The 25,985-nt window shown below is 46.7% G+C and overlaps 2 protein-coding genes and 1 long non-coding RNA gene across 3 annotated transcripts in view; 1 reads left to right on the forward strand and 2 right to left on the reverse strand.

Annotated features, from left to right (window-relative positions):
• Positions 1-552: 552 nt before the first annotated feature.
• Positions 553-13,864, forward strand: LOC127002398 (uncharacterized). Its single transcript, XM_050868296.1, has 7 exons — positions 553-973; positions 3,401-3,562; positions 5,185-5,322; positions 7,281-7,457; positions 8,927-9,172; positions 10,238-10,321; positions 12,717-13,864. Exons 1-7 carry the CDS (start codon positions 947-949, stop codon positions 12,858-12,860), a joined length of 978 nt encoding a protein of 325 aa, XP_050724253.1. The 5' UTR covers positions 553-946; the 3' UTR covers positions 12,861-13,864.
• The window catches only part of LOC127002409 (uncharacterized), a 46,839-nt gene continuing 23,477 nt past the window's right edge, over positions 2,624-25,985 (reverse strand). Inside the window, exon 2 of the long non-coding RNA XR_007756180.1 lies at positions 2,624-2,827. This is a non-coding gene — a long non-coding RNA (uncharacterized LOC127002409). The remainder of the gene's footprint in view (positions 2,828-25,985) is intronic.
• Positions 14,631-25,671, reverse strand: LOC127002390 (uncharacterized). Its single transcript, XM_050868279.1, has 10 exons — positions 25,570-25,671; positions 24,691-24,795; positions 23,605-23,688; positions 21,956-22,096; positions 20,575-20,706; positions 20,008-20,147; positions 17,885-18,005; positions 17,592-17,732; positions 16,600-16,746; positions 14,631-15,766 (listed from the first exon to the last, which is right to left on the reverse strand). Exons 2-10 carry the CDS (start codon positions 24,710-24,712, stop codon positions 15,348-15,350), a joined length of 1,347 nt encoding a protein of 448 aa, XP_050724236.1. The 5' UTR covers positions 24,713-24,795; positions 25,570-25,671; the 3' UTR covers positions 14,631-15,347.

A 25,985-nucleotide genomic window follows, 5' to 3' on the forward strand; every position in this document is an offset into this window, starting at 1 on the left:
TTGGCGATAACGAGTCCAGCCTGTGACCAGACCGCGGTGATTTACACACTGTCCCACCTGGAACAAGAGAATGGGGGGTGAGGGGGGGGGGTGAGGTCACAGTCATACCCTCGGACCCGTCATTATGAACCTCCAATAGCTTACATAGAGGGCTGGCCATCACAAGTCCGCCACGTGAATGACACACAAAGCCCCGGTAGACAGCCTTGCCTTAGGATTAAAGAACAAGGAAACAAACGTCGACAAACTTTGTGGAAGAGCGAGTGACGTAATCAGGGAAGCAGGAAACTTGGCCCGGTATCCTGGACACGTGGACGGCCGGGCCACGCCGACGACGCCCGGAGGAGGAAAACCAGACCAAAACCTCTGTCCGCCGCCGCGCCCTTCACTGTCTCCCTCCCTCTTACTGCACGCGCTCACCGTATCTTTCTCCCACAGTGTACAGTTTATCACCTTACCTTACTTACTCCGACCCAGTTTTCCCGTCAGCATTACCCGACGACCACCGTGAACAGCCTTGATCCGTGTACCTCCCGCTGTCAGCCTTCCTGTTTCTATTTGTGAAGAGGTGGAGACCAGTTAACAGAAGGGCAATGGAATAGAGTAACACAGGAGTAGAATAACACAGCATTACCCAACGACCCACCGTGAACAGCCTGACAGTACTTTCATCCGTGTACCTCCCGCCCTCAGCCTTCCTGTACTTATTTGTGATGAGGTGGAGACCAGTTAACAGAAGGGCAATGGAGTAGAGTAACACAGGAGATATACATGTATCAGCAAGACTGTACCTACGAGGCTGAGTGTAATTACATCGTTAGTGAAGGAAGGGAAGCCATCGACAAGCCCCCCATCCCACACAGTCCCTAACACACGAAGAACAGACAGTTACATCTTCCTCATTCACGCCCTCGGTAACATCTCGCCTCCCTTGTGTCGACGCGGGATGATTTGGACGGCCACTCAAATCAAGGTATGTGACATGGCCCCACATAGAGTTACTGCAAACCTACTCTCCATATCAGACCCATAACATACCGTTTTTCGCAAATATCTTTCAAACGAAGCCTCGGATCACCATGGGGCTTTGACGCAGATTGCTTCACACACCCCGCTAATTTTTGACGCTATTGTGCTTTGCCAGATGCGGTTAATCATGGCGTTTACTCTTGACTGTGATGGCAAAACCTGCGTGAGCCACTTACACATTCGAACAGGTGAGGCGTGACGTGTATGTGACGTGTATCAACCACCTACCTCCACCCCTGGCTTCCCCTACCCCCATCCCTCCCTTTCCCTCCCTCCTGCCCTCCTCCTTCTCCCCCGCACTGTCTCTCTACCCCCGCCCTCTTTCTCCCAATACCCCCCCACCCCTCTCTCTCTCTCTCCTCCACTTGCGCTGTACACGAGATATGAATCCATGCACACGTCCGACTTGAATTAATGGCAGGTAAATTGAAATTATATCCCGTCTGCTTCAGCATCAACAGTGGTGACGAGGATGACCTGTTTGTCGATGGTGGTTAATATTGAAGTAACATATGTGGTCAGTTATTTACATTATTAATCCACCCGTATACTTGCTATGACTTTTTAACATATCTATATGAACCAATATCGCATGGCAGTCTTTTCCTAACATCAGAACAAATTATTCATATATTTCTCCAATTACTTTTCACGTTTTTACTCTGCAATGAATTCCCGCTTCAATTTCACCGCCATTCCTTTCCGTCTCTTACGCGATTTCCTATAAATGATCAAGCGTCAGATACTTGCTTCATCCCATCATACCCTCAACGTAACCTGTGGGAAGGAGGGTCATATACTCGTACACCTTTCAATGGTTGTATAATTGCCAAACAAACCTCACACAGCACTTAAGCAACATTCAATTACGCTGGAACAAGAATCAGGGTCGCGTGCATAAAACACCAGACCATACTTAGCATATACTTTCGAGTTATCCGCCAATTATAGACAAGTCATATGTGTGCAAAGCTTCACATCGCATGTATACCGAGGGAGAGAGAGAGAGAGAGAGAGAGAGAGAGAGAGAGAGAGAGAGAGATATGGGGAGAAGATAGTGGGGAGGAGGAGGGCAGGAGGGAGGGTAGGATAGAGGGATGGGAGTAGGGGAAGCCAGGAGTGGAGGGAGTTGATGGATACACGTCACATACACGTCACGTCTCACCTATTCGAATGTGTAAGTGGCTCACGCAGGTTTTGCCATCACAGTCAAGAGTAAACGCCATAATTAACCACATCTGGCATTGCACAATAGCGTCAAAGATTAGCGGAGTGTGTGAAACAATCTGTGCCAAACTCCCATGGTGATCCGAGTCTTCGTTTGAAAGATATTTGCGAAAAACGGTATGTCATAGGTCTGATATGGATAGTAAGTCTATATATACAAAGTCAAGTCACTCTGCTTCAAAACTGCGACCGGTACGCACAGGAGGCGGTTTTAGGGCGGAGCAGCGGGATGACGTCACTTGGAGCCAAAAAAAAAAATACCCGCCAGTTCAGGGGTGACTAAAGTTGGGGCCGTGTGTGCACTCTGGATGTGCATTCTCGCCTCCTTTCACAGCGCGTTCAGGCAAGCCACTGACGAAAAAATATGTCTTTTTATTTTGCTATTGCGTGACTGTAATTTCAATGACTACAAACGGCGGTGTGGGGTGTGAGGGAGGGCATGTTGAAGTGATTGATTTAAATTAGTCCGCCTTTCCTCGTTTTCTCTAAATTCCTGTTTCTACATTCTCTAGTTTGGCTCCAAGCAACGTCACGCATAAACCACGCCTCGGCCGTGTCTCCTCCCACAAACCTGCGCGTGACTTGACTTGGTATATATAGACTTAGATTGCAATATTCTAGTCGCAAAAAAAAGGGCAAGTAAAAAATATAAATGAGTTATGTTTATTACTAAGTTAGCAAAGTCATTGTGAACGTTTTAAAATGTGAGCTCAGTGTCATGGGAGTCCAAAATCTATAGCCAGACGGACTGACAGACTTAACTAATAGAGGTACATTATAAAGTTTAGCCACAACAAACCAATACAGTTACTCAGATCTGAAAAAATAAGCAAAGACGAAAAATATGAGTTATGTTTATTTCTAAGTTATCCAAGTCAAGTCAATCGTGATTTTAGTCATCAACAGCAATAATGTGATTGATTTGTATCTTCTAACACGTTTTTCAAGGCGTGGTTAGTTGGTGTAGTTAATCTTTTTATATCATTCCTTACGGCTGAGTTTGTAACATATAGACTTAATCTATACCCGTGAAAATCCAGTAACTTCAATAACTAAAATGGATATAAAAAGCCAAACTAACCATATTGCTATTGATATGTTCTACTACGATGTTTAACGTTAGTAATTTGTGAGTGCCGGACAGGACCATGGCGGGGTGCGATCTCGTGGGTTCAGAGTCCCAGCGGCGGCGGCGTGGGCGGCGGCGCTGGTGACGGCGGCGGTGCTGGCTGCGGCGGGCTACCTGTGGCTGGTCCGGGCGACGACGGAGTTCGCCATTGTCAGCTTCGATGAGGCGCTGAAGGAGGTATTTCAGGGGTCTGTGGAGTCGTAGTCGTAGTAGTAGTAGTAGTAGTAGTAGTAGTAGTAGTAGTAGTAGTAGTAATACATAGGAAGAACAGACACCAAAAGACCTGTCTGTCTATGGCGAGGGTGTCTGTCTACTACCGCTACTACTAGTAATCTACGTGTGATAGGACAGGATAGAATAGATGAAGTTGTAGGAGTAGTAGTAGTAGTAGTAGTAGTAGTAGTAGTAGAAGTAGTATAATCTGCATCATTTCATCCCTTCAGCCAAAAGCGTGAATTTCTACAAATGCATCACATGTGGCTTGCTAGTTCGTGATTGGGTGCGAATCAGCTTTTATGATAAATATTCAAGTAATTTTTCTTCAATAAATTCCAAACATGCCGAGGTGCATCGATAACACCATACCAGCACACGACAGACAGCTTGTATTAAAGATCATGATATAGCGACCAAATACTTTAACCCCTTGACTGCGGATTTCCTACAGTCAGACCTCACCAAGCTACAGGAATGGAACAAAAAGTGGCTGTTTCAATTCACTGAAGAAAAATATAAAGTCTTGCACATTGGGAGGGGATATCCCATACACCAATACCACATGGGAAACACTCCACTATCCACCACAGAGGCAGAGAAAGACCTGGGAGTGTATTTTACCAGGCTACCAGTGAAGGGATATCCAGCACACCAATACCACATGGGAAACACTCCACTATCCACCACAGAGGCAGAGAAAGACCTGGGAGTTTATGTTACCAGGCTACCAGTGAAGGGATATCCAGCACACCAATGCCACACGGGAAACACTCCACTATCCACCACAGAGGCAGAGAAAGACCTGGAAGTGTATGTTACCAGGCTACCAGTGAAGGGATATCCAGCACACCAATACCACATGGGAAACACTCCACTATCCACCACAGAGGCAGAGAAAGACCTGGGACTATATTATGTTTCCAGGCTACCAGTGAAGGCTAAGTCCTTGCCAATCGTAGCGGACAGGTTAAATACTTATAATTCACCTCATTTCTGGTTCACAAAAAGACATCTGGATATATAAACACAAATTATGAGTATTTTAATAATTTATTGCATGAAAATCACGCCGGTAATATTGAAAATAGCCCAGCATCATTCAACAATATATCATAATTATTATTTCGAATATTAGCTATGTCATTTGTAGGCAATAATTGATCAAAATAACTTTAGATTTACACTTACTGAACCACATGTCTGTTTTGGGTACCTGATATAATGATAATAATAATAATAATAATAATAATAATAATAATAATAATAATAATAATAACAACATATTTTCATAGTTGTTGCTTATAGCGCCGGTAGGCTTTCTTAGGGGGGTCTCTCAGACGACCCAGGCCGTTAGTAGCGCGGTCGAATTTTATTTACAGTGTCTGCCGTGATGTATGACTTCCCGCTGTTACTACTGTTAGATATTTACTTTTACGATAATCTACCATCATTCGTTCACACTTAGCACAGTACTTCCTTAACACAACGCACGCTCTCAGAGGTCACAACTGCACCTCTCTCTCCATCACCATCACCAATACCATACCCGCCCCTCCCCTAACCCGACGCCTGTATCCCCCCAGCTGTGTGCGAGTCCCCGGCTGCCGCCCTTGGAGTACCGCGGTGTGCATAGCTTCTTCGAGTACGTCCTGGCCCCTGACTCAGACTACTGCTACTCCTGGGTCGAGTTTGGCGGAGAAAAAATCCCCATTCCATCGCAGGTAGGGCTGTGTGTTTTGACCCATTTCTTAGTTGACCTGTCTTTCGTAGTGGCCTCTGCTGCTTGGACATCTACATAATACATTGAGCTTTCAGACTTCATGAGAAAGGTTTTACTTTATGCTTAACCCGGTAGCAGCGGGGATCATGTTTCTTAATGGTCCCTCTAAGCGAGAAAAATGAGAAAAAATCACCCCTCACACAAACCATTTCATAATATATATCAAACTATTTGTGATCAGATTATGTATTATCTGTTTTGGGGGGTTTATATCATGGCACAAATTTGGCCCGTCGCTGCTACACGGTAAAGCCACAAATTTGGCCCGTCGATGCTACACGGTAAAGCCACAAATTTGGCCCGTCGCTGCTACACGGTAAAGCCACAAATTTGTCCCGTCTCTGCTACACGGTAAAGCCACAAATTTGTCCCGTCGCTGCTACACGGTAAAGCCACAAATTTGGCCCGTCTCTGCTACACGGTAAAGCCACAAATTTGGCCCGTCGCTGCTACACGGTAAAGCCACAAATTTGGCCCGTCGCTGCTACACGGTAAAGCCACAAATTTGACCCGTCGCTGCTACACGGTAAAGCCACAAATTTGGCCCGTCGCTGCTACACGGTAAAGCCACAAATTTGGCCCGTCGATGCTACCGGGTTAACCAGGTAAAATAAATGAAATATAACTAGTGGAATATAATCTAGGAGTTTGAAAAAAAATAAAATAAGCGAAAATGGAAACATACTTTGGATAACCGTACAACATATACAAAAATTAACCAACATGTTAAAAGTCCAGGACCTGTGAGGCGCCCGAATACCCCATCATGTGTGACGTAAGTGGCAGACTATTGAGATACATGTAAAGAGCAAGGGTACTTAACTAGAAGGGCAGGATGAATAAGGTTTTAACATGCTTTTTATAAATCTACAAACCAAGATTTCTGGTCCCTGGTACAGTTGCGGAGATGAGTTCCTGTACCCTCTGTGGTAAGCCTTTCCTCTAACCAGCAAGCGGCGCCATATGACCCTGGTTGTTGCGGCGCCTAATTTAATCAATCAATCAATCAAACCAGCAACGTTTCAGCAGTACTACCCAAGTGTTGCTTTGAATGAGCGGTGTTCGTTGTGTTCGGCTGTGAGCGGCGGAGAGGTTCACTGCTATTCAGGAAGTGTAAGGGAGGCTTTATTAAGAGGTGAAAATATATGTAGCATGCGTATGTATCTCATGATAAACCAAGATATCACTACACAATAATAACAGCAAAGACGAGACGTGTTATCTAGAGTCGAGGCTGTGATGTTCCGGTCCGCCATACGAGAATGTGAAAAACCCTGAACGCCTCCCACAATGACCGTGAACCTGATCAAATGTTTGGTGTCCGTTCACTACCTACACGCTACTGGTACAAAACAATATTACTTAACGAAAAGGAGCAAGGTCCACAAACTATTGCATGAACTATGTTATACGCACTCAGCCTGGTGGGCGTCACGTGACCACGGCTTCGAAACAAACCACCCAATTTATACCCATACAGTTGAAGGACCATCAACTCTAAATAAGTATCCGCCACCTTACCGCAGCACTGCAATGATTCACTATAGTAAGTTAACAGTGACCCAGAACAACCTCTTACATGTGGGTCTCTGCTCTCATAACACAGTGTGAACTATTGAATGGTGAGCAGGCAAGCAAACCGTTAAATATTCTCTCTCTCTCTCTCTCTCTCTCTCTCTCTCTCTCTCTCTCTCTCTCTCTCTCTCTCTCTCTCTCTCTCTCTCTCTCTCTGGCATAACCTTTTCAGTGTGTGTGTGTGTGTGTGTGTGTGTGTGTGTGTGTGTTGTTTGAGCAATGCACGTATATGGATTTCATGCCTAAGTTGTATAAAGTCTTAGGATATAACAACTATACTAACAACAACTATATAATTTTTTTTTTTATGATAACAACCAACAGAGTGAAAAGGAGTGTTCAGACGAGGTGCGCAAAACCAAGTACATATGCTTCAACGAGGAGTACCAGATGACCAGCGACCCTTGCCTCGTCTACAGCTTCGGCAAGGACATGGATAACCAGTTCGAGAGGGACATGGATCTCTTCAGCTGCGAGGTGCACGCCTTTGATCCTGACAGGGTGAGGGACATTAGGATTTAACATTTAGACGCCCAAGCATATGTATTTGATAAGGCTTTCGTAGGAGTTTGGTGCATTTCCAGGGGTAGTTTCATGACCCCGGTGGTAGTTTGACCCTTCTGCTGTACCATGAACCTAAAAAACACTCACTAGAACTCAACTGATCTCCCTTTTTCCTTTGATGAGAGAGACAAGTACATGTATTTGAGGCTCGTCCAAAGGCTTTCGTAGGAGTTTGGTGCATTTCCAGGGGTAGTTTCATGACCCTGGTGGTAGTTTGACCCTTCTGCTGTACCATGAACCTAACAAACCACTCACTAGAACCCAACTGATCTCCCTTTTGTCTTTTGATGAGAGAGACGGAAGTGTCTGACCACCCCAACCTGAGGCTCGTCCAAAGGCTTTCGTAGGAGTTTGGTGCATTTCCAGGGGTAGTTTCATGACCCTAGTGGTAGTTTGACCCTTCTGCTGTACCATGAACCTTACAAACCATATGATATAACATTGAGGCCCCAAAGCACACATATTTAATAAGCCTTTCGTAGGAGTTTGGTGCATTTCCAGGGGTAGTTTCATGACCCTGGTGGTAGTTTGACGCTTCTGCTGTACCATGAACCTTACAAACCACTCAATAGAACCCAACTGATCTCCCGTTTGTCCTTTGATGAGAGAGATGTAAGTGTCTGACCACCCCAACCTGAGGCTCGTCCAAAGGCTTTCGTAGGAGTTTGGTGCATTTCCAGGAGTAGTTTTTCCGATACCCTACGCCCCTGTCCACCCAGCAGTGAATGGGTACCAGGTATTAATCGGGGGTTGTGTCCCGTCTCCTGGGGTCTGTTCCCTTCTCCTATAATTCCTTCCCCTTCTGTCTCTCTCCGGCATATGACCACAGATGTTGCGCCGACTAAACCAAACTTTCCAACTTTCTACGTATAATCCTGTACATTCTCTCGTCTCCCTTCTCCTTCTCTCTCGTCGCTTACACTTTCATTTTCTCTTCCTCGGCGCCTCAGGTGTTTGGGGGCTTATAATGTCCGCATTCCATCCTCTTTTTTTTATTTTTTTACGTGTACGCCTATAGCGCCGGTAGGCTTTCTGAGGGGCTAATGGTAGTCGGCCCCAGTCCGTCTTGGCGCAGGCAAGTGTTTATAGTGGCGCCATCTTCTCTTGGCTCATGCTGCCCCCCGGAACTCCTTCTTGATTCACTTGGACGGTTTCCTCTAGAGTCCGGGTTGATGGGTGGTCTTCAGGACAGCATGTGGGTAGTTTTAAGCCACTCGGCGGTGACTGAAAAATCCCAGGTGGTAGCGTGGGGATTCGAACCCGCGTCGTCCATCACGCGGTGAATGTGGGCCCAGCACGCTACCACTCAGCCACCGCCTACCCATTTTTCGTCTCCTGTAATACTAATACCAACACTAATACTCCTAATAACAATAATATAATCCCACCTGACGACACTGCGGCAGGTGACAGAGGCAGAGCACGTCCATCTGTCGGAGTTCTGGAGGGAGCACGCGTGGGCCATCTCCGAGCTGCCCTACGACAAGCCTCAAGACGGTCGTGTGGAACGCCGCCGCTCCCTGCAGTACATCGTGCCCGCCCTCGGCCACGCGGGGAGGGAGATCAAGTACATCAAGAGTGACCTGGAGGGGCGTGAGTGGATCCTCCTGAAGCAGATCCTAACGCACCTCAAGCTGGTGGATGTTAAACAGGTCAGTGAGAGTTCGTATCAGACTATTGTTTCTTATAGTAGAGGAAGCAGCTCAAGGGCATCATTGACATAAGCAAGGACGCGCGCTAACAGTGTTCCGATAACGACAGCGGAGAAAAGTGGTCAAAAGAGAGGTCAGTCTCGGATGAAGAGGTGTTTTGATGCGCCTCTCTATGCAACCATGAAGCACACACACACACACACACACACACACACACATATATATATATATATATATATATATATATATATATATATATATATATATATATATATATATATATATATATATATATATATATATATATATTTATTTTTTTATATATATATTGTTTTTCCGTCTGTTTTTTCTTTCCCCGTCGAGCATTACATTAGCAGGATCTAAAGCAGCATTTCCTAACCAGGGGGAAATTTGGCCTGAGGGAAATACAGATCACTAGTAATTAGTCGACAGAGTTGAAAAATGCATAAAAGAGATCGGTGAAAGAGGAAAGCGAGGACTTAGATGTGCGGGAAAAGTTTGTCTGGAGAGGGAAAACTGGAGACTGTTCCGTCAGGGCCACCCCCTTGGAGGGAGCTCCCGGCGGAACTGATTGATTTGTGTTATTCAGCAAGTAGATTTTGTGTTTGCAAGACCACTATAGGGCTCTAGCGAGGCGGAGCACCCGGGCTTGGCGTCAATTGTTGTTTGTGGTTGTTGAAGATTTACCCCTAGTATCACGAGAGGAACGGCCCCTTGGAAAAGATCGCTCCCCCTGCACGAGGGAGCATGGGCTTAGCCTAATGGCGGCCCGAAGCAGGGTGCCGATCGAAATCTAGCCGACCGACTCGATCTGTCGACGAGGACTGGCGTGTCTCTGCCCAAGTTGATTGACTGTTTATTATGTTATTTGTGTTATTAAGCAAGTCGATTTCGTGTTTCGGCCACATTTTCCTTGTCCACATGAACGGGGAAATCCGGATGGTTGAGCTGGTTGGAGGGGAAACAGCAGTAAAAAGTTTGGGAAGCACCTGTCTAAAGAGTGTTGACATTGGGGCAATAACGCGTCTTTGTTCCTGGCCACAGATTGGTGTCAGGCTGCATATCCCCACGACAGTGAACAAGATGAGCGGGGAGACAAGACACCAGTACTTCGCCAAACTCTACCAGGTAAGTGTTCCTCCTCCCCCTGCAGCCTACACTTTAGGGCTGACAATGTGGATTCATATACTCTAGTGAACCCAGGCTGGTGAGATCGTTTTGGCGGGACCTTTCCTCCCACACAGTCCCAATACCTGTCTCCCCCTTCCATATGTGACCTGCAGCTAGCACATGAGAGGAAGAGATGTCCCAATCTTATCCATTAATTTATGTTAGCCGGGGACACCTATGAAGAGGTTTGTGATTCTTCTTATCCATAATATCAACTCTACATTCCTTCCTGTGCTTTTTCGGGAGGTCTAAAGATTACCAGAGGACAGTATGACATCAGAGGAGGAATTGGTAGAGTAGACGAGATATCGGCTTCCCCATAAACGATTCTTGACCACAGTTTGCCTATAAGGAGTATCTATGTAGTTAAACTGGGAATTATAGAAGACGAGATATCGGCTCCCCATAAACGATTCTAGACCACAGTTTGCCTATAAGGAGTATCTATGTAGTTAAAATGGGAATTGTAGGAAACGAGATATCGGCTCCCCATAAAACATAAGAGGCAGAGTACGATAATCTGGCAACGTTGGCCCAGACTTATCTCAGTAGTTGCCAACCCTCGGCCGCGGTAACATCCTCGCCGCCGGCTCTTTTATAGGTAGCCGATAGCGTCTGGATACCGGGTACTCGATATATGTGAATTCGCTCATATGCGACTAACCTAAGTGTGCCAAGTATTCGTTTTACGCGAGAAAATTCACTATTACGCGATTATCGGCGCTGGTGCTGGTGAGGTATGGTGACACACTAGAGGCCGCCGGGTGCAAATGTTTTCCCGCGTTTTCCTCGCCTATAATGAACCTTTTCCTCCCTCTCATCCTAAAGTTAATCCTCAGGTAGCTAACTATCAGCTTAAATCGTAGACTTTGGGTGTGTGTCTCCCTGGAAGCAATCTTAAGTGCTTTATTATTGTGAAACGGTGTCGGAATAAAGAGTTAAAGGATTCGAAAACGGGTCGTGGAACATAACCCCTTGTAATTAATGAGATGATTGGTTCCATATATGCGAATTCACATTAACCCGGTAGCAGCGACGGGCCAAATTTGTGGCTTTACCGTGTAGCAGCGACGGGCCAAATTTGTGGCTTTACCGTGTAGCAGCGATGGGCCAAATTTGTGGCTTTACCGTGTAGCAGCGATGGGCCAAATTTGTGGCTTTACCGTGTAGCAGCGACGGGCCAAATTTGTGGCTTTACCGTGTAGCAGCGACGGGCCAAATTTGTGGCTTTACCGTGTAGCAGCGACGGGCCAAATTTGTGGCTTTACCGTGTAGCAGCGATGGGCCAAATTTGTGGCTTTACCGTGTAGCAGCGATGGGCCAAATTTGTGGCTTTACCGTGTAGCAGCGACGGGCCAAATTTGTGGCTTTACCGTGTAGCAGCGACGGGCCAAATTTGTGGCTTTACCGTGTAGCAGCGACGGGCCAAATTTGTGGCTTTACCGTGTACCAGCGATGGGCCAAATTTGTGGCTTTACCGTGTAGCAGCGACGGGCCAAATTTGTGGCTTTACCGTGTTGCAGCGACGGCCAAATTTGTGGCTTTACCGTGTACCAGCGACGGGCCAAATTTGTGGCTTTACCGTGTACCAGCGACGGGCCAAATTTGTGGCTTTACCGTGTACCAGCGACGGGCCAAATTTGTGGCTTTACCGTGTAGCAGCGACGGGCCAAATTTGTGGCTTTACCGTGTACCAGCGACGGGCCAAATTTGTGGCTTTACCGTGTACCAGCGATGGGCCAAATTTGTGGCTTTACCTTGTAGCAGCGACGGGCCAAATTTGTGGCTTTACCGTGTACCAGCGACGGGCCAAATTTGTGGCTTTACCGTGTACCAGCGACGGGCCAAATTTGTGGCTTTACTGCACCAGCGACGGGCTAAATTTGGCTTTACCGTATAGCAGCGATGGGCCAAATTTGTGGCTTTACCGTGTACCAGCGACGGGCCAAATTTGTGGCTTTACCGTGTAGCAGCGATGGGCCAAATTTGTGGCTTTACCGTGTACCAGCGACGGGCCAAATTTGTGGCTTTACCGTGTACCAGCGACGGGCCAAATTTGTGGCTTTACCGTGTACCAGCGATGGGCCAAATTTCTGCCATGCATAAACTGATCACATATATAATATATATAATATGAAATGGTTTGCGTGAGTGATTATTCTTTCTCTTTATTTTGCTAAGAGGGGCCTTTAACCTAACCTAACGTAACCTAACTTAACCTAACCTAACCTAGCCTGACCTAACCTAACAAGCATGACCCCCGCAGCTACCGGGTTAAGCGAGGTTTTTGCAGAACGTGACCCTCGCTTATAACGAATACCTTGTGTACATAACTCCACCGTCTCCCCGGCAGGTGTTCCAAGGGCTGCAGTGTGCCGGCTACAAGTACGTGCTGGGCCGCCCGATACGCTACTACAAGGGTTCCCTCAGGATACCAGAGGTGGCCAATAGGACCTTCTTCCCTGCCTACGAAATCAACTGGGCAAAAGTTCTCTAAATGGACTACCTATAAACTACTTCATATAAGGTTGCAATGTGCTGTTTCCTGAAAATTTTCGCATATGACGCAAAGGGAAGAGCAAACGTCTTAAAGTTTAACATTTTTCAGTGTCTTTGAAGAGTTATCAGCTATTCATCGCAGGTGCTGTGTTACTTAGGGACGATTTCACAGTCATTTTGCTTGTTTTGATCGTTACCAATGGCTGTTATCGCTGCTATAGTGTTTCCACGTAAAACTGGGCGATGGGGTAGTGGCGGCTGCGGGGTTGGCCAAGCCCCGCACCTTGCCACACACTCTCAACACCTCTCCCTTCCTCTGCAGCCGCCACTACCCCATAAGCCAGTTTCACGTCGCCATTGGTAACGATCAAAACAAACGAAATGACTGTGAAAGCGGCCCTAAGTCCTATTAAGGTAAAGATATTAGAAGGTTCATCCCTATTCACTAAAGCCTGGGAGTCTACACCTAGGAAACGATATCGACGCTGCCATAAACTACACAGACTTCTCCAAATACACATAAATGGTAATGCTATCAATTAAAAAGACATGCCTCTCGTCACTGTCATTATGGGCCCTACTGAGCCACGGTGGACACAGGCATTGGAGGCATTCAAGCTGTTCTCCACTTGTGATATTCGTGGAGCAGGTCAGGACTCAGGAGGTGGTCTTGTTTGCTTTGATGAAAGGAATAACATGAATTACTGTATTCGACAACCAGACTGACGCTGTGATGCAGAACCAGAGGCACTTTCGAATGATCATGATGTATATTGAACTTTATTGAGTTTCTCTTCAACAGGCTCACAAAGTTTTCATAACGCCTCGCCTTGCTTTAGAGGTCTGCATATGCGATGTAGCCGACACAGGTTCCACTAACTATAGACTATCATGCCAAAATTCATATGTATAGTAAAAACCTAGGATCATTAAATTAGCGAACTGTGATAAATGACATGATCCGTAATTTCGAACGAGAAGACAAAAAAAAAAGCCTTTCATTTAACCCCTTGACTGCAAATTTCCTACAAAAAGACCTCACCAAGCTACAGGAATGGAGCAGTAAGTGGCTTCTACAATTCAATGAAGGAAAGTGTAAAGTCCTGCACCTTAAGAGGGGATATCCAGCACACCAATACCACATGGGAAACACTCCACTATCCACCACAGAGGCAGAGAAAGACCTGGGAGTGTATGTTACCAGGCTACCAGTGAAGGGATATCCAGCACACCAATACCACATGGGAAACACTCCACTATCCACCACAGAGGCAGAGAAAGACCTGGGAGTGTATGTTACCAGGCTACCAGTGAAGGGATATCCAGCACACCAATACCACATGGGAAACACTCCACTATCCACCACAGAGGCAGAGAAAGACCTGGGAGCATGTGTTACCAGGCTACCAGTGAAGGGATATCCAGCATACCAATACCACATGGGAAACACTCCACTATCCACCACAGAGGCAGAGAAAGACCTGGGAGCATATGTTACCAGGCTACCAGTGAAGGGATATCCAGCACACCAATACCACATGGGAAACACTCCACTATCCACCACAGAGGCAGAGAAAGACCTGGGAGTGTATGTTACCAGGCTACCAGTGAAGGGATATCCAGCACACCAATACCACATGGGAAACACTCCACTATCCACCACAGAGGCAGAGAAAGACCTGGGAGCATATGTTACCAGGCTACCATTGAAGGCCAAATCCGTGCCAATCGCAGCGGATGGGTTAATAGGTTAAGACATTCAGCATAGTATATTCTTTAATGTTTTATTATTGGCTGCATAAAGCCTTAACAGCTGTGTCATAAGGAACCTGCACTGGCAAGGCCGGTGACCAAGGGCTGTGTCCAGGCCTTGGCGCGGCAGCCCAGAACTCGCCTGTCCAAGTGTGGTGAATGCCATTGGCTCGGAGCGTGCACTCCTCTACATTGTTCTACGAATTACATGCATAGTTTAAATAGTATCTACAAAGGCCTTCTTTTGGTCTGTATGGGTTGAGGTTTGAGACTAAATAAGATAGTTAAACTTAATTTTACAATTTCTTGCTTCCACAGGACAAGGAACCTTCCCACATTAAATCGGTGGAATCTTTTACAATAAATACTAACACATTAGGAATTACCACGAAAGGTCAATACACATTAAAGAGAGGGTAGGGAAGGGGGACAAAAAGTTCAAGTCAGTAAAATTAAAACCAACACTATGGGTCGCAGACAACACTCTCATGGTTGGCCTAGAGCAGTGGTCTTCAACTGGTGGGCCATGGTGACTTTTTTGGGGGTCCATAAGACGACCACTGTATTTGGTAATAAACTGGAAAATGAATGTATATTATTTTAGATTTATTGAAAACTCATAATTGACAATTGGCCATTCATTATATTATTTTTATTTAAGAAATATATTGATGATCTTTAACTAGTCGAGAACCACTTGCCGAGACCATCCCGAGGCATATTTTTTCATGTCTTAGTCTTTGTTGCTGTTATCATCGGGGTCATCATCACCGGGGTCATCATCAACGGGGTCATCATCACAGGCGTTATTATCACCGGCGTTATCATCACCGGGGTCACCATCGCTTGGGGTACAACCACTGGCGCCAATATCCCCGGAGCAATCATCACTGGAGTCATCGTTAGAGACATCATTCTCACAAGCATCCTCCTCCTCCTCATCATCATTATCCTTATGACAACAGACGTAACAGCCGCTGATAATTAGCAGGATGGTTATTAGGATGAAGAATATGATACCAACGTAGGTAAGGACGAGGAAGGGGAGGTCCAGCAAGGCGAGCAGCACGAGGGTGAAGACTTGCAGGCCGCCGTTGCAGATGCCGTTCGTGGGGCAACTGAGGACCAGGTACCTTATGGCCTGAGAGTTGCCTGGACATGGAGAGAAAAGTTGCATCAGAAATCGACCGCCTCCACACACACACACACACACACACACACATGACATACAAAGATACTGTTTTTTTTTTTACACCAAAGGAGACAGCTCAAGGGCATAAAAAAGGAAACAATAATTAAAGAAAGCTCGCTACTCTCTGCTCCTGTAAAGAATCCGAGAAGTGGCCGAAAGGGGTGTCAGTTACGGGGCCACTACAGTTTCCAGTTGAGATTTTGAGTTGAGGATAGACCGAATATGTTTATTATGGAAGAAAAGGGCAGCTGAGTGTTGTCGAAGAATAACAGATAGATGTTTGGAAGACTGCGTCGAGTTGCCAGGTGGAGAAATGGAGTTTTTGAGGCACTGAAGGACAGCAAGCTCCCTCTTTGATCAAATGTGTATTATTAATAATGAAATTGGAGGTGAAGTGTAACAGGTTGGGTAGGCGGTGGCTGAGTGGTAGCGTGCTGGGCCCACATTCATCGCGTGATGGACGACGCGGGTTCGAATCCCCACGCTACCACCTGGGATTCAGTCACCGCCGAGTGGCTTAAAACTACCCACATGCTGTCCTGAAGACCACCCATCAACCCGGACTCTAGAGGAAACCGTCCAAGTGAATCAAGAAGGAGTTCCGGGGGGCAGCATGAGCCAAGAGAAGATGGCGCCACTATAAACACTTGCCTGCGCCATGACGGGCTGGGGCCAAATACCATCCAGGCCCCTCAAGCAAGCCTACCGGCGCTATAGGCATAGACGTAAAAAAAAATAAGTACAACAACGCCAGTGTGACGCAATGGGCTATGAGGCAGCAGCGATGACTTACCGTAAGCAATCCACAGCACCTCGATCAGCCCTAGGATGAGCAGAGGCAGGAAGACGGTGAAGTTACTCCGGGACCAAGAAATCTCCACCCAGTTCGGGAACAAGCAGCAGCACAGAGCCGTGGAGAAGGTCACCAGCGTCACCACACCTGCAGAACACACTTGTAGCAGTCACCGCTGAAACCCGTGCGCTCTTCCTCCCCGGTGACTAAGAAAATGGGTGTTGCAGCACAGACTTAATGTTTTTACTCCTGTGCCGTCTAAGCCTGCTGTCGTGTCTCGTCCGTGTCGTGTGCGTCCTAATTGTTAACCCTTCTTGTTACTCGTTAATCTTCTACTATCTGTCCTCGTCCTGCTATACAATCCTTCTGCATATTGTTCACCACCCACACCAACACATAAATGTTATTCACGCCAAACAACATTCACATACACGCATATACACATAAACACGTTTCCTATGTGTCTCGTCTGTGCCCATGACCTCCGTGTACTTTCATCAATGACCCTGACGGATATTGCCTTTCTCCATCCGTGAATCAATTAGCGCTTAGAACACTCACTACCGCCAACACAGTCTCCTCAACACGGGTTCAACATTTAAGCGATATATACAAGGATGTGTGGTGGGCACGGTCTCCATGTCATATCTCACCTCGTGCATCTGAAGGTATGTGCTTGTTTGTTTACAGCCAGTGTCAGCAAAGTGAATCATCTTTTCCAGAGAAAGATCTGCAATTAGGTTTATCTAGGCAGACGAAATAGCCTTTCCTTCTTAATGACATACGCGTCTTAGGGTGGGCGAGGCGACGCGCTCCTCGGCGTATGCCCCCCTTCACTGATTGATTGATCGATATACGTAGAAGGAGATTCGACAGGCTGGTCAGGGCAGGGGGGGCGGCCGCTCTTGTGCACATGTTTGAATAGAACTGACACTGGCCTTCAAGTTGCCGCGTTTGTTGAGCATCATTTTTCTATGGGACGTGTGACCTACCGTGCACGATGAGCCAGAGCGGTTCCCAGACGTCGTCGGAGCACATGCCGAGGAAGACGGAGCCCAGGGCCAGGGACACTATGGCCAGGAGCGTGTAGCCCACCAGCACCAGCAGGATGACCCACTCCTGCCAACTCAGACCTGAAGCAAAAGTACATCCGTGACTAAGGTTTTAATGATTCTCTTTGTTTTCGATCATACATTTATGAATATGAAAACCTGAAAATTATATTATGATGAGAGTATTTTAGGACTAGAGAGTTCTAGGACAACACGAGTGCTGGGCTACAGACTGCAGTGGACGCCGTAGAAAGTAGACAGGCAGGAGGGACGAGCACAGCAGCCGCTCTCCCCCAGGGCCGGGTGGGTCCAGCCTTCCTCGCCGCTGTCGCTGTTGCAGGCGAGGCAGAAGAACTGACGGGAAGAAGGAAGTCAAGATCAGTGGCGGGGACGTGGCAGCCTCTAGTACACATCACCCGACGCTATAAAGCCCACATTCACCACGTGATGGACGACGCGAGTTCGAATCCCCACGCTACCACCTGGGATTTTTCAGTCACCGCCGAGTGGCTTAAAACTACCCACATGCTGTCCGGAAGTCCACCCATCAACCCGGACTCTAGAGGAAACCGTCCAATTGAATCAAGAAGGAGTTCCGGGGGGCAGCATGAGCCAAGAGAAGATGACGCCACTATAAACACTTGCCTGCGCCATGACGGGCTGGGGCACTAAATAGGTCTTAGTGAAGGAGATAAATAAAACTCCTCTTCCAAGAGTTGTCATGTTTTCTAAGCTTATACTCTTTATAGTGTTTTCAAAATCCCTTAACCCCTTGACTGCGGATTTCTTAGCAGAAGACCTCACCAAGCTACAGGAGCGGAACAAAAAGTGTCTGCTACAATTCAATGAAGAAAAATGTTAAGTCCTGCATCTTGGGAGGGGATATCCAGCACACAAATACCACATGGGAAACACTCCACTATCCACCACAGAGGCAGAGAAAGACCTGGGACTGTATGTTACCAGGCTACCAGTGAAGGGATATCCAGCACACCAATACGACATGGGAAACACTCCACTATCCACCACAGAGGCAGAGAAAGACCTCGGACTGTATATTACCAGGCTACCAGTGAAGGGATATCCAGCACACCAATACCACATGGGAAACACTCCACTATCCACCACAGAGGCAGAGAAAGACCTGGGACTGTATATTACCAGGCCACCAGTGAAGGGATATCCAGCACACCAATACCACATGGGAAACACTCCACTATCCACCACAGAGGCAGAGAAAGACCTGGGACTGTATGTTACCAGGCTACCAGTGAAGGGATATCCAGCACACCAATACCACATGGGAAACACTCCACTATCCACCACAGAGGCAGAGAAAGACCTGGGAGTGTATGTTACCAGGCTACCAGTGAAGGGATATCCAGCACACCAATACCACATGGGAAACACTCCACTATCCACCACAGAGGCAGAGAAAGACCTGGGAGTGTATGTTACCAGGCTACCAGTGAAGGGATATCCAGCACACCAATACCACATGGGAAACACTCCACTATCCACCCCAGAGAAAGACCTGGGACTGTATATTACCAGGCTACCAGTGAAGGGATATCCAACACACCAATACCACATGGGAAACACTCCACTATCCACCCCAGAGAAAGACCTGGGAGTGTATATTACCAGGCTACCAGTGAAGGGATATCCAACACCAATACCACATGGGAAACACTCCACTATCCACCACAGAGGCAGAGAAAGACCTGGGAGCATATGTTACCAGGCTACCAGTGAAGGGATATCCAGCACACCAATACCACATGGGAAACACTCCACTATCCACCCCAGAGAAAGACCTGGGAGTGTATATTACCAGGCTACCAGTGAAGGGATATCCAACACACCAATACCACATGGGAAACACTCCACTATCCACCCCAGAGAAAGACCTGGGACTGTATATTACCAGGCTACCAGTGAAGGGATATCCAGCACACCAATACCACATGGGAAACACTCCACTATCCACCCCAGAGAAAGACCTGGGACTGTATATTACCAGGCTACCAGTGAAGGGATATCCAACACACCAATACCACATGGGAAACACTCCACTATCCACCATAGAGAAAGACCTGGGACTGTATATTACCAGGCTACCAGTGAAGGGATATCCAGCACACCAATACCACATGGGAAACACTCCACTATCCACCCCAGAGAAAGACCTGGGACTGTATATTACCAGGCTACCAGTGAAAGCCAAAGCCGTGCCAATCGCAGCGGATAGGTTAAAGTCTTAAGGCTCGCAGTTAATGGAAACCTTACCTAACCTATAATTTGCCCATAAGTGACCTACGAAGCTATCATATCGATGCTGCGCCGCGACACTCACCACGAACAGGACAATGTACGCAATGTCGAAGATGATGATGACGACGAGGGCGAAGTGGAGGTACCAGGAGGTGCAGGAGATTGTGCCCAGGAACGTGTTCTGGCCGCACGTGACGTAGGCGGCCACCACAAGGATGTTGCCTGCGAGGAAGAGTGATTGGCTGTAGGATGTGCCGGCCGGAGATGGTACTGTGCTAATATAAGCTACCACCACCACCACAACTTCTACTCCATAAATATAATAAATAATAATAATAAGAATAATTAATATAATAATACCATTACTACTACTACTACCACTACTACTTACTACTATTACTACTACTACTACTACTAATAATAATAATAATAATGATAATACTACCTAATGATAATAATAATAATAATAATAATAATAATAATAATAATAATAATAATAATAATAATACCACTACTACTACTACTACTACTACTACTATTACTATTACTACTACTACTACTACTAATAATAATAATAATAATAATGATAATAATAATAATCCTGAAACCCTGTGTGTCCCTGAAGCCTCGCGCGGGCTGAAGCACTCACCCAGGAGCAGCCAGGTGAAGTGCAGGGCGAAGAGCAGGGAGGCCAGCACCTTGGGGCCGTTGATGAAGCGACCTGTTGCCATCTTGTTGCTCCACACCATCAGCCCCGCCAGGGCGCCCAGCGCGGTGATTCCTGCCACGACGAAGCGCACCGCCACGCGTCAGGGAAGGAAGAAATACAGTTCCGTAATCAATAAGGACTTCTTGGGTAGGCATAAAGTTCAAGTAAAGCCCCGTTCACACTGTGCCGACTTTGGGCCACGACAACCCAGCGACTTATCTATTTGACAAGTTGAGTCCCACGCTCCAGGAAGGGGGGGAGGTTTTATTGGGGTCTTGGTGTCTTGCCGACTGTCTGGGACATTCGGCCAACTCCCATCACGACGTCGGCGCAGCATTCGGCAACAGTCTCAAGACCTCTTTCAGGACATGCCCGACCCTTTCACGTCAACACCCAAGACCTCGTGTACCCTAGAGTCGTGGGTTGTCGTGGCCCAGAGTCGGCACAGTGTGAACGGGGCTTAAGGATGTTTTCTTTCTCATGAGTGCTTTTCACGTTCATGGAGAAGCCTTGCCAAACCATTACAATATTTTTTATAGGCTCATAAAACTACCCATGGAGGTAACCACAAACTCTAGGAAAGCTTTGTCGAATATCTATGCGTCGTAGAATAAGACATTTCATCGCTCAAGAACACATATTTGACAAGGCTTTCGTAGGAGTTGTGGGCATTTCCAAGAGTAGTTTTATGACCCTGGTGGTAGTCTGACCCTTCTTCTGTACCGTGAACCTAAAGAAACACATATTTGACAAGGCTTTCGTAGGAGTTGTGGGCATTTCCAAGAGTAGTTTATGGCCCTGGTGGTAGTCTGACCCTTCCTCTGTACCGTGAACCTAAAGAAACACATATTTGACAAGGCTTTCGTAGGAGTTGTGGGCATTTCCAGGGGTAGTTTTATGACCCTGGTGGTAGTGTGACCCTTCCTCTGTACCATGAACCTAAAGAAACACATATTTGACAAGGCTTTCGTAGGAGTTGTGGGGATTTCCAAGAGTAGTTTTATGACCCTGGTGGTAGTTTGACCCTTCTTCTGTACCGTGAACCTAAAGAAACACATATTTGACAAGGCTTTCGTAGGAGTTGTGGGGATTTCCAGGGGTAGTTTTATGACCCTGGTGGTAGTCTGACTCTTCCTCTGTACCATGAACCTAAAGAAACACTCATTAGAACCCGATTGATCCATTCTTTGACCTTTAGAAATAGCTGATGTGACCTGGCAAAGTGTCTTGTAATACCAGCTATATATTTATGTGTGTGTGCCCCGAGATACTGGATGCTATGGACCCAGACAGACACAATGGTCACACCGCCAAGCCTTACCGTTGACGATGAGCCAGTAGTCCAAGAGCAAGAGGTCGATGCAGCGGAACAGCGGCACAGCGCCCACCACGACGGAGGCCGCTGCTACAACCTTCAGGAACACCACAAACAGCACAAGAAGCACATCGGACGCTGAGTGACCTGAAGAGACACCCGCGCACCGTTGCCATATTATCGTACTCAGAGTCTCGTATTTCCCGGTGTCTGACGCTTAACTATTGCCAAGAAACATCAGAATCTAACTCTTTTAACGATAACTATAAATGAGTTTCGTTATTGGAGCCCAGAAGACAGTTTTGGGGTAGGAAGTCGGAAAATATAATCGGCTGAGTACGATAATCTGGCAACGTTACCCCTTTCCCCATTGTTGCCAGATTGTAGTACTCAGAGCATAGTATTTCCTGGTTCCTGACGCCTAACTATCGCCAAGAAACATCAGAATCTAACTCTTTTAACGATAACTATAAATGAGTTTCGTTATTGGAGCCCAGAAGACAGTTTTGGGGTAGGAAGTCGGGAAATATAATCGGCTGAGTACGATAATCTGGCAACGTTACCCCTTTCCCCATTGTTGCCAGATTGTCGTACTCAGAGCATAGCGTTTACCGGTTTCTGACGCCTAACTATTGCCAAGAAACATCAGAATCTAACTCTTTTAACGATATCTGTAAATGAGTTTCGTTATTGGAGCCCAGAAGACAGTTTTGGGGTAGGAAGTCGGGAAATATAATCGGCTGAGTACGACAATCTGGCAAAGTTGGTCACAGCTACCGTTGCCAGATTGTCGTACTCAGAGCATAGCGTTTAGCGGTTTCTGACGCTTAAATATTGCCAAGAAACATCAGGAATTAACTATTCTAACGATAATTATAAGTGAATCTCCTTAGTGGGGTCCACGAGAATATCGTACTCAACACTGTCTTTTCGGGTTATTGACACAGAACTGTCGTACCCGCGAAAAATAACGCTATTCAGTTAAAGCCATTATTAAAACCGTTGAATATTTATGTTTTTTTTACGAGTTATGGATCAGAAACCCGAAAATACAATGCGCTGAGTACGATGATTTGTTGACGCAGAATATCGCACTCAGCACATTGTATTTTAAACCCAGGACTATCGTACTCGCGAAAAATAACGCTATTCAGTTAAAGCCTTAAAATCGTCAAATATTTATGTTTTTCTTACGAGTTATGGATCAGAAACCCGAAAATACAATGCGCTGAGTACGATGATTTGTTGACGCAGAATATCGTACTCAGCACATTGTATTTTAAACCCAGGACTATCGTATCCGCAAAAAATAACGCTATTCAGTTAAAGCCTTAAAATCGTCAAATATTTATGTTTTTCTTACGAGTTATGGATCAGAAACCCGAAAATACAATGCGCTGAGTACGATGATTTGTTGACGCAGAATATCGTACTCAGCACATTGTATTTTCCGGCTATAGACCCAGAACTGTCGTACCCGCGAAAAATAACGCTATTCAGTTAAAGCCTTAAAATCGTCAAATATTTATGTTTTTCTTACGAGTTATGGATCAGAAACCCGAAAATACAATGCGCTGAGTACGATGATTTGTTGACGCTGCTGCAGACGCGGATATCACTCGATGTCCTCCCAAAGCAACACGCCGCATACTTACAGCCGCTGGACTCCTGAGGGCTATCACATGGCTCACATAGCTTGCATGTCTCGCTTGGGCTGCATCCGCATGGCTTCGGCAGCGCTGTTGAAAAAAAAAGAGAATATAGAAACTAAACATAAGTGAAGGCGTCTCAGATCTTTCACTCATAGCAAGGGGCTTCGTGGTGCAGTGGTTAGCACACTCGGCTCACAATCGAGAGATCCCGGGTTCGATTCCCGGGCGGAGTGGAAACATTTGGGCGGCTTTTCCGATACCCTACGCCCCTGTCCACCCAGCAGTGAATGGGTACCAGGTATTAATCGGGGGTTGTGTCCCGTCTCCTGGGGTCTGTTCCCTTCTCCTATAATTCCTTCCCCTTCTGTCTCTCTCCGGCATATGACCACAGATGTTGTGTCCGTCTCCTGGGGTCTGTTCCCTTCTCCTATAATTCCTTCCCCCTTCTGTCTCTCTCCGGCATATGACCACAGATGTTGTGTCCCGTCTCCTGGGGTCTGTTCCCTTCTCCTATAATTCCTTCCCCCTTCTGTCTCTCTCCGGCATATGACCACAGATGTTGCGCCGACTAAACGAAACTTTCCAACTGTTCCCTTCTCCTATAATTCCTTCCCCTGCTGTCTCTCCGGCATATGACCACAGATGTTGCGCCGACTAAACCAAACTTTCCAACTGTTCCCTTCTCCTATAATTCCTTCCCCTTCTGTCTCTCCGGCATATGACCACAGATGTTGCGCCGACTAAACCAAACTTTCCAACTGTTCCCTTCTCCTATAATTCCTTCCCCTTCTGTCTCTCTCCGGCATATGACCACAGATGTTGCGCCGACTAAACGAAACTTTCCAACTGTTCCCTTCTCCTATAATTCCTTCCCCTTCTGTCTCTCTCCGGCATATGACCACAGATGTTGCGCCGACTAAACCAAACTTTCCAACTGTTCCCTTCTCCTATAATTCCTTCCCCTTCTGTCTCTCTCCGGCATATGACCACAGATGTTGCGCCGACTAAACCAAACTTTCCAACTTTCATTCATAGCATCAACTCGGTGATCCTCTCAAAGGTTTGTGTAGACGAACAAGAGTTACTCACACGCCACATTGATGCGGACCATGGTGGAGGTGAAGCTGGAGGTGAAGGTGGAGGCGTAGGTGGAGAAAGCCAGGGTGACGGTGTTGGTGCGGGGCTGGTGATTGTCTGAGGGCATGGACACAGATTGGTCATTTTCATCCTGCATTTATGAACAGCCTAACACAGATCATATATAACTTTCTAAGCTTTTGTATAGCGTAGTTAATGGGGAACTCTCTTGATTGAGCCAAAGTCTATATACACCAAGTCAAGTCACGCGCAGGTTTGTGGGAGGAGACACGGCCGAGGCGTGGTTTATGCGTGACACTGCTTGGAGCCAAACTAGAGAATGTGGAAACAGAGATTTAGAGAAAACGAAGAAAGGCGGACTAATTTAAATCAATCACTTCAACATGCCCTCCCTCACACCCCACACCGCCGTTTGTAGGCATTGGAATTACAGTCACGCAATAGCACAATAAAAAGACATATTTTTTCGTCAGTGGCTTGCCTGAACGCGCTGTGAAAGAAGGCGAGAATGCACATCCAGAGTGCACACACGGCCCCAACTTTAGTCACCCCTGAACTGCCGGGTATTTTTTTTTGGCTCCAAGTGACGTCATCCCGCCTCCTGCGCGTACCGGTCACAGTTTTGAAGCAGAGTGACCTGACTTGGTATATATAGACTTAGGGTAACGCAAGACCTCTCGTTACTTCCACACAAGGGCTGTGAGGCAAAATACTACAAGATTTCATTAAACTAAATCAAACAACTTCGCATGCATGTCTAGCAGAGAAGAGATCTTTGGTCACCTTGCTTTATTCTCTGCAAAACGAAGCCACAGAAGGGAACTTGTTATACCAATGTTTGCTCACTCATATAGAAGAACGAGAACTTACCTCACCCCCTCGCCCGAGTGTTAGTGTGGAGATGACTTGGGAGCGGAGGACAAGCGACGGTCCCGTGCTCTGTTCGAGTTGTGTCTCAGATGCCGAATCCCGAGCGTGGAGCAGCCAGCCCGGGCCACGCGCCCCCAAACCAGCGCTACCAGATTATCGTACTCAGAACATCGTATTTTCCTGTTTCTGAACCATAACAATTGCAGAAAAACATCGATAACTAACCATCTAAACTCTAATTGTGAATGTATATCGTTATCAGTGTAGGCTCGACAGTTTTGGGCCTCAAGCAGTCGAAAAAAGTATATATGCCTAGTACGACAATCTGGTAACACTGCCCCCAACCCGAACTCCCTGGCCCACTAACTCAATTACCCGTCACCCACATGCATAACTTAAGTGCCCGCTCAAGATTT

The sequence above is a fragment of the Eriocheir sinensis genome, chromosome 23 (genome assembly GCF_024679095.1).
Source record: "Eriocheir sinensis breed Jianghai 21 chromosome 23, ASM2467909v1, whole genome shotgun sequence".
In the NCBI taxonomy this organism is placed as follows: Eukaryota; Metazoa; Arthropoda; class Malacostraca; order Decapoda; family Varunidae; genus Eriocheir; species Eriocheir sinensis.